The sequence below is a fragment of the Plecotus auritus genome, assembly GCF_963455305.1.
Source record: "Plecotus auritus genome assembly, chromosome: 10".
Classification (NCBI taxonomy): Eukaryota; Metazoa; Chordata; class Mammalia; order Chiroptera; family Vespertilionidae; genus Plecotus; species Plecotus auritus.
Window position 1 is genome coordinate 7,927,983 of NC_137785.1, and position 19,050 is coordinate 7,947,032.

The 19,050-nt window shown below is 42.7% G+C and overlaps 1 protein-coding gene across 1 annotated transcript; it reads left to right on the forward strand.

The window, feature by feature from the left end:
• Positions 1–7,581: 7,581 nt before the first annotated feature.
• Positions 7,582–18,708, forward strand: LOC308236389 (uncharacterized protein). Its single transcript, XM_080646050.1, has 3 exons — positions 7,582–7,862; positions 8,731–8,857; positions 13,859–18,708. Exons 1-3 carry the CDS (start codon positions 7,830–7,832, stop codon positions 15,343–15,345), a joined length of 1,647 nt encoding a protein of 548 aa, XP_080502176.1. The 5' UTR covers positions 7,582–7,829; the 3' UTR covers positions 15,346–18,708.
• Positions 18,709–19,050: the final 342 nt, after the last annotated feature.

A 19,050-nucleotide genomic window follows, 5' to 3' on the forward strand; every position in this document is an offset into this window, starting at 1 on the left:
TTAAATGAGGACCATTCCATCTAATGGGCTGCAGTGTGGTCCAACAATACCGGTGATCTTAATCCAGCATCTAGAAGGGTTCAGGAATCTGGAGAAGATGCTGTGTGTAAATTATTAAAGATTCCAGAGACAAAACATAATTTTGGAAGGCATTTGGGGGCCAGAGGAGAGTAGGCCAAAGAAACAAAATTATCTCTTGTCTCAGGATTCCTGGCTTTTTATTAACACATACTGTCCTAAGGCAAAGTAGATATACATCAAATGCCAGGGTTTGGTATACAGAATCCATTGTCAGATTGGAGGAATTGCCTTCGGCTGTTCAGGTGTTTGGCCACTAGGAGGCAATAACATGTAGATTGAAATGCCCTCAGCTGTCTGGTAGCAAGCAATCATTCCATGCATCCTTTTCAGGTTTGTGGAAATGCCCTCACCCATTTCCAGATGAATCAGCCCTGCTGACATGCTGGAATTGGCTTCTTACTTGACAACAATTAGGTAGTGTTTCTGCAGTAAAAGGGTTTCCCCTCACTGCTCTGGTCTTCAAACCTGTGACCATGAAATTGTAGGCATTAGGGCACATGGCCCTCTGCAACACAGATCGAAGAGATTCCCTTAAAATGTATTGGCATCCCTTGCAAACAAGAAAAGAATTTCATGCTCCCAGACATAATTGAGGTTGTTACAGCTACCCTCTCTTTGGAGTGATCTCTGTGTCTCAAAGCATCCATCTTCACATGAGGACTAGAGAGTCCACAGTGTCGCCTGGAAAATTATGGGCAGCAATGTAAATTTGGTAAAAACTGCTGAGCTAATTTCTGCAGAATACTGTTCCCTCAAGGGCAAAAATGTGTGAGACCACATACAAGTTTTTCACCTCATCATGCTTGGAAAGCCCAGATTTCCTTATAAACTAACCCACGCCATAAATACAACACCCAAGATTAAAGAAGTCTTAGGAAAAAGCCTTCATTATTTTGCAAACAAGAAAACTGAGACTGGCAGTTCTCCCACTGATGTCTTAGGCACTCAATAAATTCATCACTGGCATCTAGGGAAAGTGTGTCCCTGAAAATGGCAGTCCCTCAGCAACATTATGTTTACTGGGGCCAAAGGTAATGAGTCCTATGTGGCAACTCACGACAGGGGAACAAGTAAGAACTAAGGGCTCAGGTATTCCTAATTTTCTGAAACAAATTAAACAGAGTTAGCTTCCTGGGGCACATGAGGATGGTGATTGATGCCATCTGTAGGGGCCTTAAAAGTGGTTCAGGTGAAATAGCTTTAGCAACAGAAATATGCATTGACATAGATCTGGAAGGACATCTCTGTATGTTAAAAAGGGCAACATAGCCGGAACCAGTTTGGCTCAGTGGATAGAGCATCGCCCTGCGGACTCAAGGATCCTGTGTTCGGTCAAGGAAAAGTACCTTGGTTACGTGCACATCCCCAGTAGGGGGTGTGCAGGAGGCAGCTGATAGATGTTTCTCTCTCATCAATGTTTCTGACTCTCTCTCTCTCTGTAAAAAAATCAATAAAATATATATTTTTTAAAAGAAGTGCAACATAATTACATAGTGTACCTACAAGGGAGGACCCATACAACTGTCAGTTGATTTCTCGGCAGAAACTATGCAGGCCAGAAGGGAGTGGCAAGAAATATTCAAAGTGATGAACAGTAAGAACCTACAACCAAGATTACTCTACCCAGCAAAGCTATCATTGAGTTGAAGGTCAGATAAATAGCTTCACAGACAAGAAAAAGCTAAAGGAGTTCATCACCACCAAACCAGGATTACATGAAATGCTGAAGGGTATTCTTTAAGAAGAGGAAGAAGAAGAAAAAGGTAAAGATAAAAATTATGAACAACAAAATGATATCAAATCAACAAGTGAATCTAAAAATCAAGTGAATAAAAAATCTGAAGAACAGAATGGACTGGTGAATATAATAGAATCAGGGACATAGAAAGGGAGTGGACTGACAATTCTCAGGGGGAAAGGGGTGTGAGGGGTAAGGAAAGAGATGGGACAAAAATCTTACACCTATGGATTAAGACAGTGGCGGGGGGTAAGGGCATGGGGTGGGGTGGGGAATCAGGTGGAGGGGAGCTATGGGGGGGAAAAAAGAGGAATACCTGTAGTAATCTGAACAATAAAGATTTATTTAAAAAAAAAGAAATCAACAAAGGACAAGAGCTGGGGAGGATGTGGAAAAAAGGGAACCCTAGTACACTGCTGGTGGGAATGCAAACTGCTACAGCCATTATGGAATCAGTATGGACTTTCCTCACAAAATTTAGTATGGAACTGCCATTTGATCCTGTGATTCCACTTCTAGGAATAGTCCTTAGAAACCTGGAACAATCAGATGGAAAGTATGCACCCCTCTGTTCATAGCAGCACAATTTACAAGAGCAAAGGCCTGGAAACTGCCCAAGTCCCCATCAGCAGATGAGTGAATAAAAAACTGTGGTACATTTACACCATGGAGTACTATGCAGCAGTAAAAGAGAAGAATCTGTTACCCTTTCAGACAGCATGGATGACCTGGAGAACATCATGCTAAGTGAATTAAGTCAGTCAGAGAAAAACAATATCACTTGATCGCACTCACAATTGGAATCTAATTAACAAAAAACTGAGGGACTGGATTCAGAGACATGGAAGCATGGAAATTACTGCAGAATCTCAGAGGGAAAGTGAGCTGCTGTTTGTCTGCCTCCCCTTTGATCCCAGCACAGAGTTTGACCCACAGGATACCTCGGTAATTAGGGCTTTGTCTCTGCACCTTCACCCACATGTTGAGTGTCATGCTGTGATCCGATCCACTGTGATGAATTTCTTGCCTCAGTTTGACCCTTCAAATGATGCTCCTATGTGGCACTGACATTCACCCTGCAGGAGTGGATACAATTGGACATGAATTCTGGGACCTAATGTTGGAAGTGATGCTGGAGTCCTACATGATCCTGGTCTCATTGGACGGCTGCTCACCTCTTATTCATGCATTGAACCCACTACCCATGTGATTCTGTGCTGTATATTCCTACTGGCTGAATGAGACAATGGCACTCAGCATGTTTTCCCTGCAGCCCAGATCATGTTCTCCATCCCCATCCTCCTTCCCAGTCTCCTGTGTCTGCACCATGGATTTTGGGTTGGAACAGAGTCCTTTTTTTTTTCTACTATATTTTATTGATTTTTTACAGAGAGGAAGGGAGAGGGATAGAGAGTTAGAAACATCGATGAGAGGGAAACATCGATCAGCTACCTCCTGCACACTCCCCACTGGGGACGTGCCCGCAACCAAGGTACATGCCCTTGACTGGAATCAAACCTGGGGCCCTTCAGTCCGCAGGCCGAGGCTCTATCCACTGAGCCAAACCGGTCAGGGCTGGAACAGAGTCCTTTTGAGTACAAGTCCTCACCGCAGTGCACAGCACACTGGGCCACAACTGAGGTCCTTACTGTGCTTTTCCTGACAATCTACCCTAACTGACTCTCCACACACAACATTTTCTGACTGTAGGTGAAGGTGGCTTTTCAGATGATGGTGTTTGCATTTTGGCCAGTTACTCTGTTTTTTCCATATATACAGCAGGTACACATGTTAATACGTTTTTATGGTTTCCCCCTGTTAACCTATATTGTATCAGCTTAATTATGAGGCCACCTAAAGAACCTAGAAAAGAAGAAGGAAATATTATTTTGCCTTGACAATGTCATTGCCCTCATCTTTCACAGTCACTCCCCTTAACTCCTTAGAAGAAAGGAATACCCTTAGGGTTTGGCCCATGATGCTGGCTGTGGAAGATTTCACACCTACAAGAAGCCATGCAGAGAGGAAGTTTATTTTGCTTTCCAAGAGAGGAAAGGGCCAAGTATTGCTGGTCACTACAGGGCAGGGAAGGAAGTGTGGCTTCTGCTTTTCAGCAGTGGCTGTTGCTCAGGGACCAGGAATGGAGGGGCCTTGGGCTGTACTGAAGTTGTGTAGATATGAGGGACTGTCTTTAAAAGTTACAGTTTGTTTGCTTTCCAGGAGACAGTATTTTAGATGTGCTAGGGAGGTGTCTTATCAGTATTTTTTCCAAGCCTATAAAATATGACGAGAGAGCCCTAGCCAGTTTGGCTCAGTGGATAGAGCATCAGCCTGTGGACTGAAGGGTCCCAGGTTAGATTGCGCACAAGGGCACATGCCCGGATTGTGGGCTCGATCCCCAGTATGGGGTGTGCAGGAGACAGCCAATCAATTATTCTCTCTCATCATTGATGTTTCTATCTCTCTCTCCCTCTCCCTTCCTCTCTGAAATCAATAAAAATATTTAAATAAATAAACAAATAAAATAAAATATGACTAGAGCAAAACCTACAAAGAGATCAAAAGAGGTTTGTTTGAGGGGGCAGAGGGAAGGAAACTTTCTACTAACTAGAGACCCCTCGGTCCAAAATATCCCGGAGGTGTGACCACAGCAGGAAGGAGGGGTGTGTAAGACTGGAGCATTGAGAGTAGCCTATCTTGTTCAGCAGTTTGAACAGAGGAGCTGTTTGAATTAGAGGAGCCAACAATCTTGGTGTTTAATTAGCAGGCGCTTCTCATAAATTGTGGAAGGCCACAGCAAAGAAAAATACCTATTTCTTGTCCTTACAAATACCTCAACTTCATTTAGAACCTAAGGCTTTAGTGACCTGAAGAGTGACTCCTTCTAGGAGACCAAATAAAGGGACACCAGCAATACTGGGGGCATTGTGTTCAGGAGGACGTCAGCAATGGGTCCCGGAGTTAATAAACACTCATTGAATTTCCTCCTCAACCCACAGGCTCTAACTCCCCAGTATGGACAAAAATGATGGCACACAGTAAACCTAGCAATCTCAGGGAGCCTGGCATGGCAAACTCAGAGGCTAAAAGTAACCATATAGGATGCTTTGAAGTTAAAACTTTTTTTTTTTAAATATATTTTATTGATTTTTTACAGAGAGGAAGGAAGAGGGATAGAGAGTTAGAAACATCGATGAGAGAGAAACATCGATCAGCTGCCTCCTGCACACCTCCTACCGGGGATGTGCCCGCAACCAAGGTACGTGCCCTTGACCGGAATCGAACCCGGGACCCTTCAGTCCGCAGGCTGACGCTCTATCCACTGAGCCAAACCAGTTTTGGTGAAGTTAAAACTTTTTAAGTAAAAGCTAGTCACCGGGGTATTTATGTACTAGCCCGTGTTGTTTTGTTTTGTTTTTGCAAAGGACAAATTTTACCTTATTGAGGCTGTCTGTTGTCTTTTTGCATCTGGGATAAGAGACCTTTGGATTTTCAGGGACATCTCTGTATCACAGAATCCTAAGAGCACAATCTCCCAACAAGAAGATCACAGAGCCCCAATTATTATTGCTCTCGGGTTAGACATTAACTGTTGCCTAATGCATAACTTGTAAAAATATGTTTGTGTCTATTCTTTTTTTTTCCTTTTTACTGTTGATCCAATACCAGAGATTTCCTTCCTTAGCGCTTTCTCCTATTTTATCACCAGTGAATGTCACGTATCCCCCTTATGTCTTCTCCTTTGAGTGTAATGTATAAAAAAGGTGCAAAAGTGCGTTTCTCCCGAGCATTACTCAACCTGCTGTTATTTTCCTTCCTGGCAAATGTCACTCACTTGGGTCAAATAAACTTAGAAAAGTTCTCCACAGGTTTGGACATTTCTTACAACCTCACGAAAAGCTATTGTCTCATGTGAAGCAGGAGAACCTTACATGAGGGGTATCAGCATTTCCAGGGACTCAACTGAGGAAAGACAGATTTATAAACACAAATTTAGAGCAGACCCAGAACCCAGCAAGCTAGAGTTGTCCCGTTGCTTTGAGAGAACAGAAGGAAATGCTCAAGGCTCAAATGAATGTGTTTTGTGTGCGTGCGTTTTTTTGTTTTGTTTTTTAAATATATTTTTAATGATTTCAGAGAGGAAGGAAGAGGTAGAGAGAGATAGAAACATAATCAATGAGAGCGAATCATCGATCAACTGCCTTCCACAAGCCCCCACTGGGGATTGAGCCCACAACCCAGACATGGCCCTTGACCGGAATCGAACCTGAAACCTTTCAGTTCGCAGGCCGATGCTCTATCCACTCAAACAAACCGGCCAGGGCGTGTGCGTGTTTTTAATCCTTACCTGAATGTTTCTTTTACCCTCCCCGACTTTCCCTCTGAGATTCTGCAGTAATTTTCATGTTTCCACGTCTCTGAATCCACTCCATTAGTTTTTTGTTAATTCAATTCCAAATGTGCCGAAACCGGTTTGGCTCAGTGGATAGAGCTTCGGCCTGCGGACTGGGGGATCCCGGGTTCGATTCCGGTCAAGGGCATGTACCTTGGTTGCGGGCACATCCCCAGTGGGAGGTGTGCAGGAGGCAGCTGATCGATGTTTCTCTCTCATCGATGTTTCTAACTCTCTATCCCTCTCCCTTCCTCTCTGTGAAAAATCAATAAAATATATTTAAAAAAAAAATTCCAAATGTGAGTGAGATCAAGTGATACTGTCTTTCTCTGACTGACTTATTTCACTTAGCATGATGCTCTCCAGGTCCATCCATGCTGTCTGAAGGGGTAAGAGATTCTTCTCTTTTACTGCTGCCTAGTACTCCATGGTATAAATGTACCACAGTTTTTTATCCACTCATCTGCTGATGGGGACCTGGGTAGTTTCCAGGCCTTTGCTATTGTAAACTGTGCTGCTATGAACAGAGGGGTGCATACTTTCCATCTGATTGTTTCAGGTTTCTAAGGACTATTCCTAGAAGTAGAATCACTCGATCAAATGGCAGTTCCATACTAAATTTTTTGCAAAAACTCCAAACTGATTTCCATAATGGCTGTAGCAGTTTGCATTCCCACCAGCAGTAAACTAGGTTTCCTTTTTTCCACATCCTCCCCAGCACTTGTCCTTTGTTGATTTGGTGATGGCAGCCATTCTGACAGTGGTGGGGTGATACCTAATTGTTGCTTTAATTTGCATCTCTCTGATGATCAGTGACTTTGAGCATTTTTCAAATGCCCCTTGGCCGTCTTATCCACACTGCAGCCCAGGCAGAGCTGACACTTCGGATGGCATCAGAAGCAGATGATCTTAGGTATGAGTGTCTGTTTTGTGACATTAACTTTGTATAATGGATTCAATGGAGGCAGGTAGACCGAGTTAGAGACTTGAGCAACCTCTCCCAGCTACAGTTGGCCTGGAGACACAGCCCAAAGTCCTGAATGAAGAAACAATGCCTGCCATTCAGGAAGAGCAGGTCCAGAAGAAAGATATGCAAAACCAGCCACGCAGGTGCCTCAGAAACAAACTTGCCCCAGACATCACCTCCTCTGAAGGCGCTAGAGGACCCTGAGTACACTTGGTGTGTTCTTGGGCTATTTGACCCTAAATCCAGTCCTGGAGTCAACTGAGAAACAGGGGACCCTGGCCTTGGAGCGGAGAAACTACATTACCCACAAGACCATGCAAGGAATGCCACGAGGCTGAGCCAATGGGGCTCAGAGAAGGCGTTTCCGTTTGGCCACTTCTGTAGGGCGGGACCGGTAGTCCTTGCGGCGGGATTTCGTCTTTTTAGGTTATTGTCTCAGGCGGTCAGGAGTTCCTAGTTGCACGGCCTCCTGGAGAAGGCTGGGCAGTGGTGTTCCCCGCCACACAGCCAATGGTGGAAGCCTCCTGTGGTGTCACAGCTCACAATTGGGATTGAAACTCGGAGTCAACGCAGGACCCACGACAGGGACCGCCATTCCTGCAGCGGCTTTTACTGCAGCCGCTCCCGCCCCGCTCAGCCCGCAGAGTGCAATGGCGGCGCCTGCGCTGAGGAGCTTCGCTGAGGTGAGTTCCTGTCCCCGGGGACCCTCACACCCAACACCACAGTCTGGGTGGGGCATCTGTCACGTCCTCAGCTCAGTCCCGCATGAAAGACCGTGAGGAAGGCGGAGGGGAGAGAGGAGTGTTGTGGCTTCTGAGGACACAGCAGGTGCAGGGCAGAGAGGACAGGGGTGACTTGCATCTGAGGTTCCCCTGAGGGTGTGGGCTGTGAGGATTGGCGGACAGGTCAGAGGCTGCAGGGAGGACGTCACAGACTCATTCGGGGCTTTCCCGGCTGTGGGGTCCATCAGAGGCCTGGGGAGGTCCTGGACCCGGCTGGAAGACAAGCTCTCTACATGCCATGTGCCAAGTTCATGGGGGAGTTCAGCGAGACCCAGTGGCATTGGAGCAAGAAGGGGGCAGAGCTGAGGGAGTGAACCTGGGTCTGAAGATGGGAAGAGGTTAAAGATTACCCAGTGGTGTGCACATCTGGAGGAAGTGTGAGCTGATAGTCCCCGGGACCTGGTGTGGGGACTTAAAGGTGAAGCATAAACCCAGGCTTGGCTTTGTCTTGGAGGCATGATCTAGGAGACAGCAGTGGTATTGCTTGGCAGGAAGGCTGGGGCCCTGCAGGCATCGCCCAGAGCTTAAATGGCATTGCTCTCTCCCCTCCCCTCCCCCAATCCTTCCCACCCAACCCAGCTGCTCTGCTGAGGGCAATCCCAGTGAGTAATGGGACTGTGATGAGAGAGCAGCCTGCACTGGCATTAGGGCCTGGTGTCCACACTAACCGGGTGCCCTGGAGGAGGTTGAGGGGGGGAAGGTGTGTAAGGAGTAGGAGTGGGGGTTCTCAGGGAGACAGCTCTGGTTTCAATTGTCTCGATTCTGACAGGTTGGCGTGACCTTTGAGGACATTGCCCTGTACTTCTCCAGGGAGGAATGGAGCCTCCTTGATGAGGGTCAGAGACAGCTGTACCTGAATGTGATGCTGGAGAACTTTGAACTTCTATCCTCGCTGGGTAAGACCCTCACTGTCACCAATGACCTGGACTTGGCTTTGCCATTTCCCAGGCCCCATCTCCCAGGGTGTGCTCTGTTCTCCCATGTAGACTGTGGTTCTGCTTGATTTTCCATTTTCCTGGGTAGTTGCTGTCCTGGGGAGGGTGGGTCTGTTTCCACTGCTCCCTTCTTTCCTGAAGTCCCAATACTCCCCACTGTACTACATTCACAGGGAAGGACTTGTGGTTGGTAGTGTTGCAGGAAGCCTGAGGGATTCCACCGTGATCAGTGAGGAAAGCATTTTCTATATTCCTGTTGGTTATGTGTATATTTTTTTGTAAAATTGTCTCTACATCCTTATCCTGTTTGTTAACTATATATTTTGGTTAGTCTTTTGAATACCTTATATATATTATATATTAATTGATTACAACATATAGGAACACATATTTTTGCATGTGCTTAATAGTGCTTTGCAGATATTGCTCCCCCACGCCTGCTTTTCTACAAAGTCCATGTTTTTGGCAACCCATCCTTCAGCAGGTCTAGCGCCACCATGTTTCTAGCAAGCTCAGATGCTTGTTACTAGTGCTTAGCAAGTAAATATTGTTAATGAAGTTATATACACTTTGCTTTTGAGACAGAACCATTGCATTGTTATTAGCCTGCAGTATAGTATTAACATACCTTTATTATTCCCCAGGGAACTCCAACTATTTGTGTGAATTTCTGTCTATATCGCAATATTCACTTTATTGTGCTGATCATAACCCAATCCACCATATCTCCAAGGGATTCCTTTATATGTTTTTTTTTTTTTATTTGTTGCAGGTTAGACTGTTTATTTTTTCTATGTTGTGTGGTGGTTGGTGTCACATTCAGAAACTCCTGTCCAAAACAAATCTCCACAACTTTTTCTCTACATTGTCCTGAGGAGTTTTAAGTTTTAGCGCTGACATTTAATCCTGTCCTGCAGGTTGAGTTACATTTTTAAAAATATTTTATTGATTTCTTTTACAGAGAGGAAGGGAAAGGGATAGAGAGTTAGAAACATCGATGGGAGAGAAACATCAATCAGCTGCCTCCTGCACACCTCCCACCGGGGACCTGCCCGCAACCAAGGTACATGCCCTTGATCGGAACCGAACCTGGGACCCCTGAGTCTGCAGGCTGATGCTCCATCCACTGAGCCCAACCAGTTAGGGCAGGATTGCTTTTGTTAATGGAGGTCTTTTGATTCCATTTCCACATTTTCTATTCATTTCTTTGTAAAATACCATTGGAGTTATTGGAATTGTTTTTAATCTGTAGTTTGCTTTGTGTGTTATAGCTATCTCCACCATATTTCATTTTCAGATCCATGAACACAGGTTGTCTTTCAACTGATTAGTGTTTTCTTCCATTCCTTTCATCACTGTCTTATACTACTCACTGTACAGATCTTTCACATTGTGGTTGAATTTCTTCCTGCGGATTTTTTTGTTTTGGATGCTATTGTAAATTTGTTTACAGTCTTCATTTTTCCATCAAAGAATTTATTATTAGTGTGTAGAAATGGAACTAATGTTTGTATGTTTATTTTGCATCCTGTAACTTTTCTGAATTTAATTCTCTATTCTTCTTTTATCTTCACCCCAATAGTGAGGATATGTTTTCCATTGATTGTTCTTTTAGAGCAAGAGTGGGAGACAGAGAGAGGGAGAGAGAAACATCGATTGGCTGCCTCCTACATGTGCCTCTACTGAGAATGGGGATCAGACCTGCAACCCAGGTACCTACCCTTGACTGGGAATAGAACCCTAGCCCTCCAGTGCACAAGTCACCACTCTCATCAGTGAAGCACAGTGGCTACGGATATTTATTTATTCTTTAATTAATTAATTCATTAATTAATTTATTTAAATATATGTATTTTTTATTTCCTAGAGGAAGAGGAGAGAGAGAATCATTGATCACCTGCCTCCTGCACGACCCTCATTAGTGATTGAGCTTCCAACCAGTGCAGGTGTCCTACCAATGAATCCAATTATGACCTCCTAGTTCATGAGTCAATGCTCAAACAGTGAGACATACCGGGCAGCTTTTATTTATTGGTTTTGGGGTCAGGAAGGGAGACAGAGAAAGAAAGAGCGTGAAGCATTGATGTGCCCTTCTACCCATCCGTGCATTCATTGGTTGTCCCCTTCATGTGGCCTGATGGGGGATCAGACCCACAACCTTGGTGCATCGGGACCACACGCTCAACAATGAGCCACCTGGACAGGGCTCTGAATTTGTTTATTAATTTCAGGAGCTCATAGTGGGATTTTGACAAATTTCTCTATGGAGGGTCATGTCATCTGGTAACATCACCATCTCTTATGATGCATTGTGGTTCCTAGTGACAGGTGTCATGTCTTATCTTTCATTTCTTTTTTTACTTATTTGAGGCTTGGTTTTGGTTTGTTTGTTTTTCCTTTAGTGTAGCTAAAGGCTTGCACATTTTTATATCTTTTTCTTAAATATACCTTTTAGGTATTCCTTTTTTTGTCTTGTCTCCCTTTTATTTATGTTTGTTCTAATATTTATGGTTTCTTTCCTTTGAAACCATTGGGTTTACTTTCCTGTTCTGTTTCTAGTTTCCTGAGGTGCCATGTTCAGTTCTTTGAGATCTTTGTGACAATGTAGGCATTTATCTCTATAAAATTTCCCCTTAGAATTACATTTTCTGAATGTTATACATAAGCTTTGGTAGGTTGTCTTGTTATTTACTTTGACTCTAGACTTTTTTGAGATCTCTTTCTGTTTTTGGCTACCCTGACATTCTTATATATTTATTTATTTTTCCTTTTACATAGAGAGGAGGGGAAATGGGGGGAGTGTGAGAGAGAGAGATGAGGGAGAAACAACAATCGGCTGCCATCTGCACACTTTCAAAGCAAGTATAGAACCAACATTCTGATATGTGCGCTAACCGGGAATTGAACCCTTGACCCTTCGATACATAGGATGATGCTCCAACCAACTGAGCCCCACTAGCTAGGGCATTGTGTGATTTTTAAAAACAAAGCCTCCAGTTTTTTGGAGAACAGGTCACTAGGATCAATGAGAGCAGAAGCACAGTGGCAGATAGTGGCAATGCTGACCCTTTATTTTCATTTTATTTTTTATTTAAAATATATTTTTATTTATTTCAGAGAGGAAAGGAAAGGGAGAGAGAGATAGAAACATCAATGATGAGACAGAATCATTGATTGGCTGCTTCCTGCATGCCTCCTAGCGGGGACCGAGCCCGCAACCCGGTCATGTGCCCTTGACCAGAATCGTACCTTGGACCCTTCAGTCCATAAACCAATGCTCTATCCACTAACCCAAACCAGCTAGGGCTGACCCTTGTTTATTTATTTATTTTATTTAAAAAAATATATTTTATTTACTTTTTACAGAGTGGAAGGGAGAAGAAGAGAGATTTAGAAACATCGATGAGAGAGAAACATCAATCAGCTGCCTCCTGCACAACCCCTATTGGGGATGTGCCTGCAACCAAGCTACATGCCCTTGACCGGAATCAAACCAGGGACCCTTGAGCCTGCAAGCTGAAGCTCTATCCACTGAGCCAAATCGGTTAGGGCACTTTATTTATTTAGTTAGTTAGTTATTATTAACCCTTGTGGGGTTTTTTTGTGTGTGTGTTTTTTAAATATATTTCTTTATTGATTTCAGAGAGGAAGAAAGAGGAAGAGAGAGATAGAAACATCAATGATGAGAGAGAATCATTGATTGGCTGCCTCCTGCACGCCCCTTACTGGGGATTGAGCCCGCAACCCAGGCATGTGCCCTTGGCCAGAATCGAACCTAGGACCCTTCAGTCCACAGGCCGAAACTCTATCCACTGAGCCAAATCGGTTAGGGCGCTTTATTTATTTATTTAATAAGTTATTATTAACCCTTGTTTTTGACCACAGGTATCTTCAAATGTGTTTGCTCACCCAGTTTCCTGTCATCCTTTCTATGCAGTTGTCCTTTTTTGGTATTCTGTATTACTGTTTGTCTTCATGGTACTCTTATTCCCATTTCCTGTGGGATGTTTTTTTCATGGATAGCCGTCTACTTACTCTTGGATGGGGAAAGATTCTCTCTCTCTGATTCTGCCATCTTGCTGATGTCATTCTCATGGGTCTTTTGTCTGTGATCTAATTTGTGCTTTGTTGTTCTACCACAGTGCTGCCATCCATCTTTTCAACATTGGCATCATTTATCCCATGCAGTGTCTCAACTGGGATTTAAGAGGCAGAATCATTTCTGCATCACAGAAGAAACATGACTTTATCAATGACGGGATAGACCCAGAGGCAGTCTTGCCTTGGTGAAGGGCTGTGGGGTGGTTTTGACGCCTGGGCTTTGTTTCATTCATAACTAGGAACCCATTTTGTTCAACAACATTTTGTTACCATTGCCCCCTCCGCACCCAATTCTACTTCTTCTTGCTTCATGTTGACACTTTGCGTACGACTCAGTTTTAATAGTGATCATTCTACTCAGATTCCCAGCCCATGGATAACCTTAATCTCTTTAAACTTCGCACCTCTACCTCTTTCACACATCTCCCTTTACTGCACTCCAATGTTCCATGCCTGCAGAGCCTTAGAGTGCACACATACTATATTGACACTGATCATCACGTGCTCTCATATGATTGATAGTTTATGGGTTTGAACACATTGGAATTATTCTACACAGACTCACATCGCCAGCATGAAAGGTCCTAAAGGAAGCCCTTTGTGGAGTAATAACGAGTAAACCCTGCCTCTCTCCTTTTTGTCCCAGCCTATGCTTCTGTCCTCCCTTAGTGAGATTTTCATCATCCAGTGACCATTTTGGGCCATGGTATATATAACAGCCATTTCCTGAGAGTCTCACTTACTTGTCTTGAAAATCTTCGTGTGTAATCATGTATAGTCATGTAAGATAAACATTTGTGGTGTACACGTTCTGTTTTTATCAGGTCAACATGCACTTCACCTACGTTTATTTTTGTTCAGGTTGCTGTTGTGGAGCAGAGAATGTGGAGGCCCCGACTGAACAGAAGGTTTCTGTAAGAGTGTCACCGGCAAGGAATCCCAAGATAGCCTTGTCTTCCCAGAAGAGCCACCCCTGTGCGAGTTGTGAGCTTGTCTTGGGAAACATTTTCCACTTGACTGACCTGCAGGGAACACAACAGGGACAGATACTGTTGAGGTGTGGGGCATGTGCAAAACGATTTTATTTCAGTGTAAAATTTCACCAGCAGCATGTTAGAGAGAAGACTTTCATTAGAGGTGTGGACAGGATCTCCCTTGCAAACAGCTGTGATTTCAATGTGTCCCAGAATCGTTTCACATGCGGGGAGGTTGTGCATGGTGTTCTAACTTGGTCAGGACATCTCTACCCAAAGGCTACTCAGATGAGGGACAATCCAACTGCAATTTCAACGTGTGAGATGACGTTTCAAAGGAGAAACAATTATTACAGTAGAAAAGAATGTAAGAAAGACATTAGTTGCACCCACACGGTCATCCAGGAAAAAGGTGTCCATCTTGGAAGTCGGTGTTTTGTGTCCTCTGAATGTGGAAAATATTTTACCAAATTATCTAACTTTCATTATCAACAGAGAAGTCACACTGGAGAAAAGCTTTATATATGCAGTAAATGTGGAAAATCTTTTACCCAGAGGATTACCCTTCGTTATCATCTGGGACTTCATAAACAAAAAAATCCTTTTAAATGCATTGAATGTGGAAAATCTTTTACCCGGAGCATTGCCCTTCGTTATCATCAGACAGTTCATACAGGAGAAAAGCCTTATAAATGCAGTGAATGTGGGAAATCTTTTACCCGGAGCACTTCCCTTCGTTATCATCAGACAGTTCATACAGGACAAAAGCCTTATAAATGCAGTGAATGTGGGAAATCTTTTACAAGTAGCAGTAGTCTCCGATATCATCGGGGAGTTCACACTGGAGAAAAGCCTTATCAGTGCAGTGAATGTGGGAAATCTTTTACAAGCAGCAGTGCTCTTAAATATCATCAGAGAGTTCACAGTGGAGAAAAGCCTTATAAATGCAGTCAATGTGGAAAATATTTTAGAGGGACCAGTGCTCTCCAATATCATCAGAAAGTTCACACTGGAAAAAAGCTTTATCAATGCAGTGAATGTGGGAAATCTTTTACACGTAGCAGTAGTCTCCGATATCATCAGGGAGTTCACACTGGAGAAAAGCCTTATCCATGCCGTGAATGTGCAAAATCTTTTACAAGCAGCAATGCCCTTCAATATCATCAGAGAGTTCACAGTGGAGAAAAGCCTTATCAATGCAGTCAATGTGGAAAATCTTTTAGAGGGAGCAATGCTCTCCAATATCATCAGAGAGTTCACACTGGAGAAAAGCCTTATCAATGCAGTGAATGTGCGAAATCTTTTACATGTAGCAGTAGTCTCCATTATCACCAGAGAGTTCACACTGGAGAAAAGCCTTATAAATGCAGTTAATGTGGGAAAGCTTACACCAGTAACACTGAACTTTGCCGTCTTCAGAAAGTGCACACTGGAGAAAGGCTTTATCACTGCAGTGGATGTGGGAAATATTTTACCAGGATCGCTCATCTTCATTGTCATCAGAGTGTTCATACAGAAGAAAAGCCTTATAAATGCAATGAATGTGGAGAATCTTTAAAAGTAGCAGTGGTGCCCTGACTGGTTTGACTCAGTGGATATAGCGTCGGCCTGTGGACTGAAGGGTCCCAGGTTCGATTCCGGTCAAGGGCATGTACCTTGGTTGTGGGCACATCCCCAGTGGGGGGTGTGCAGGAGGCAGCTGATCGATGTTTCTCTCTCATCAATGTTTCTAGCTCTCTATCCCTCTCCCTTCCTCTCTGTGGACAATCAATAAAATATATTAAAAAAATAAAATAAAAGTAGCAGTGGTCTCCAATATCAGAGAGTTCACACTGGAGAAAGCCATTATGAGTGCAATTAATGTGAGGTATCTCTCAGCCAAATTTCTAAATTCACTCTGCACCTATGAGTCCAAATGTGAGAAATTTCTTAGATGTGTAGGAAATGTAGTTTCTTAGGTAGTACTTAATAATACAAGAAAATTTGTGAATCCTCATTTTTCTGAATTGTATCCCATACATTTAATCACCTATATTATGTAAAGTTCCCCTAAGTGTTTTTGCTGTTGTGTTTGTTTGTTTTTATGTTGGAACACTATGTAATTATGTTGGACTTTCTAACATACAGAGATGTCCTACCAGGTCTATGTCACTGCATATTTCTGTTGCTGAAGGTATTTCACTTGAACAACCTATAAGGTCCCTACAGATGGCATCAATCATCATCCTCGTGTGACCAGGGAAGCTAACTCTGTTTTCTAATTTTATGAAGAAAATTAGGAATACCTGAGCCCTTAGTTCTTCCTATTTCCCTGTCATCCGTAGTCAAATAGGACTGGTTACTGTTGGCGCCAGCAAACATAATGTTTCTGAGGAACTACCATTTTCAGGGACATGCTTTGCCTGAATGCTGGTGATGAATTTATTGAGTGCCTAAGTCTTCAATGGGAGAAGTGCCAGTGTCATGTCTCTTTGGTTTGTAAAATGAAGGCTTTTTCCTAAGACTTCTTTAATCTTGGGTGTTCTATTTAATATATAGGTTACTTTATAAGGAGATCTAGGCTTTCCAAGCATGATGAGGTGAAAAACTTTTATGGGATCTCAAACTTATTTTTGCCCTTGGGGGTGCAGTATGGTGCAGAAATTAGCTCATCAGTTTTTGGCAAATTTACATTGCTGCCCATATTTTCCTAGGAAACACTGTGGACACTCTAGTTCTCATGTGAAGATGGATGCTTTGAGACACATAGAGATCACTCCCAAGAGGGAGTAGCTGTGACAATCTCAAATATGTCTGGGAGTATGAATTTTTTTCTTGTTTGCAAGGGATGCCAATACATGTGAAGGGAATCTCTTGCCCAGGTCTTGCAGAGGGCCATGTGCCCTAAGGCCTACAATTTCACGGGTGATGGTCACTGGTTTGAGGACCATAGCAGTGAGGGTAAACCCTTTCACTACAGAATGGTCCTCATCTAACTGCATCCAGGATTTATTTGGAATCAAAGACTACAGGAGCTGTTTGTATACAGATCTGAGGGACTCCAGGGATGTTTATCTGCTGTGGAGCAGTCATTGTCATTGATTATAATCAGGATGTTTTGTGGCTCCTGTAGCTTCTTAGATGTTCCCATCAGAGCCATTGGTGTGCTGGCAGGAATACAGAGATGGAGACAAAGGCTGTCTTTAATCCAGGGATGTGGGTTTTGTGGTTTTGGGTGAAAGTTCTTCATTGTTTGTTACATTTTCGGTCACTGAGATGAGACTCTCACCCAGAGGCCATAAGTATGTGGATTGAATATAATGTTGCCAAACCTGTTCTTCCATTTGTTTTATCCTGAACCAGTGTTAACAGCTGTAATGAGTAAATTGCATGTGTTAAGTATAGTGTTTCATATATCTTGACGTGTGCATGAAACTGAAACCATCATTACAGTCATAATGCTGACGATATCTGTCTCTGTAATTGCTTCATGACCTCTTTTAATCTGTCCCTGTTCTTCATAGCTTTCCTAGTTTCCATGGATTTACATTCCATTTTCATAGAGAACTTTATTTTTCTGCTTTAATTTATGTTTCATAAATACTTGAAGATTTATTCAAGTTACACCAGTAACTCATCTTTTTTTCTGATATTGTTATTGATATATCACCTTCAGTTTGTCCATTTTCATAAATATTTGGTTATTTCTAATAAAGCTGGTACAAACATTTCTGTATAATTTCTTGTATGTATATAAGTGTGATTTACCTTTGTGAAAAATTAAGTGCATAATCTGAGTTTTTGGGTAGATGAATGTTTAAATTTACCGAGATTAGCAAATTGAGATCTAAAGGGAATATACCACCAGGGCCGGTGTGGCTCAGTGCTTGGCCATCATCTCGTGTAGCACAGGTTGTGGATTTGATTGCGGGTAGGGATATGTGCTGAGTTGTGGGCTAGATTTACAGAAGTGGGTGTGCAGGAGGCGGCTGGCCGATATGGCACTCTTCCAGGAATGTTTCTCTCCCTCTCCCTTCTTTCTCTAAAAATTAATAAACTATTCTTTAAAAATTAAAAATAAACCTTGCCCTAGCCGGTTTGGATCAGTGGATTGAGCATCAGTCTGCAAACTAAAGGGTCCCATATTCAATTCTGGCCAAGGGCACATGACTGGGTTGGGGACTGAATCCCCAGGTCCCCAGTAGTGGGCGTGCAGGAGGTGCCATCAGTGATTGACTCTCCCTCGCCCTCTCTGAAATCAAAAAAGGAAATAAGTTTAAAAACAAAAAACATCAGTGTCTATGAGCATGTCTCACTGAGAATGGAATGACTCAACCAATAGGCGACCTCTATGAGAAGCTAATAAATAATAAAGATTGTTTTAAAAAATAAATAAACCTTAACTGATTGTACTGTTTTGCATTTTTCCAGCAGTGTGTGAGGGATTCACATTCTTTACATCCTAGAGGATATTTTGTTTGGTCAATCATTCTTTATTTAAACATTTTATTTTGTATGTTCGTCATGCTCCCTCAGTCCGATTGTGCTTTCTCTACAAATTTATGTTGAGTCTTTTCTCAGATGTATATTTGCTGTGTCTGTATCTTTGTTAAAACCTCTGGTCATATGTTCTGCCTAATGTTTTATGAATTTTGGCAATTTTGTTGAACAAAAAGACAATGGAATAACAAATATGGATGTTAGAATTTCACTCATTTTGTTCCTTTTTGATTTAGGAAATAAAATTTTTATATTGGTATAAAGTGTTTTAATAATTTTTACCTTTTAAAAATATATTTTTAGAGATTTTTAAAAATATTTTTTATTCATTTCAGAGAGGAAGGGAGAGGGAGAGAGAGATAGAATCATCAATAATGAGAGAGAATCATTGATGGGCTACCTCCCGCACGCTGCTGTTGGGAATGGACTCCGCATTCCACACATGTGCTCTGATGAGAAATCCATTGGGGGATATCTTCCTGTGTGCGCCGATGCTTAACCACTGAGCCATACCAGCTGGGATTTTTTAGTTTTTAAATTTAATGCAGAATTCAGTGAACACTTTTAATTTTAATCCGTACTACTAACATTCTCCACCAC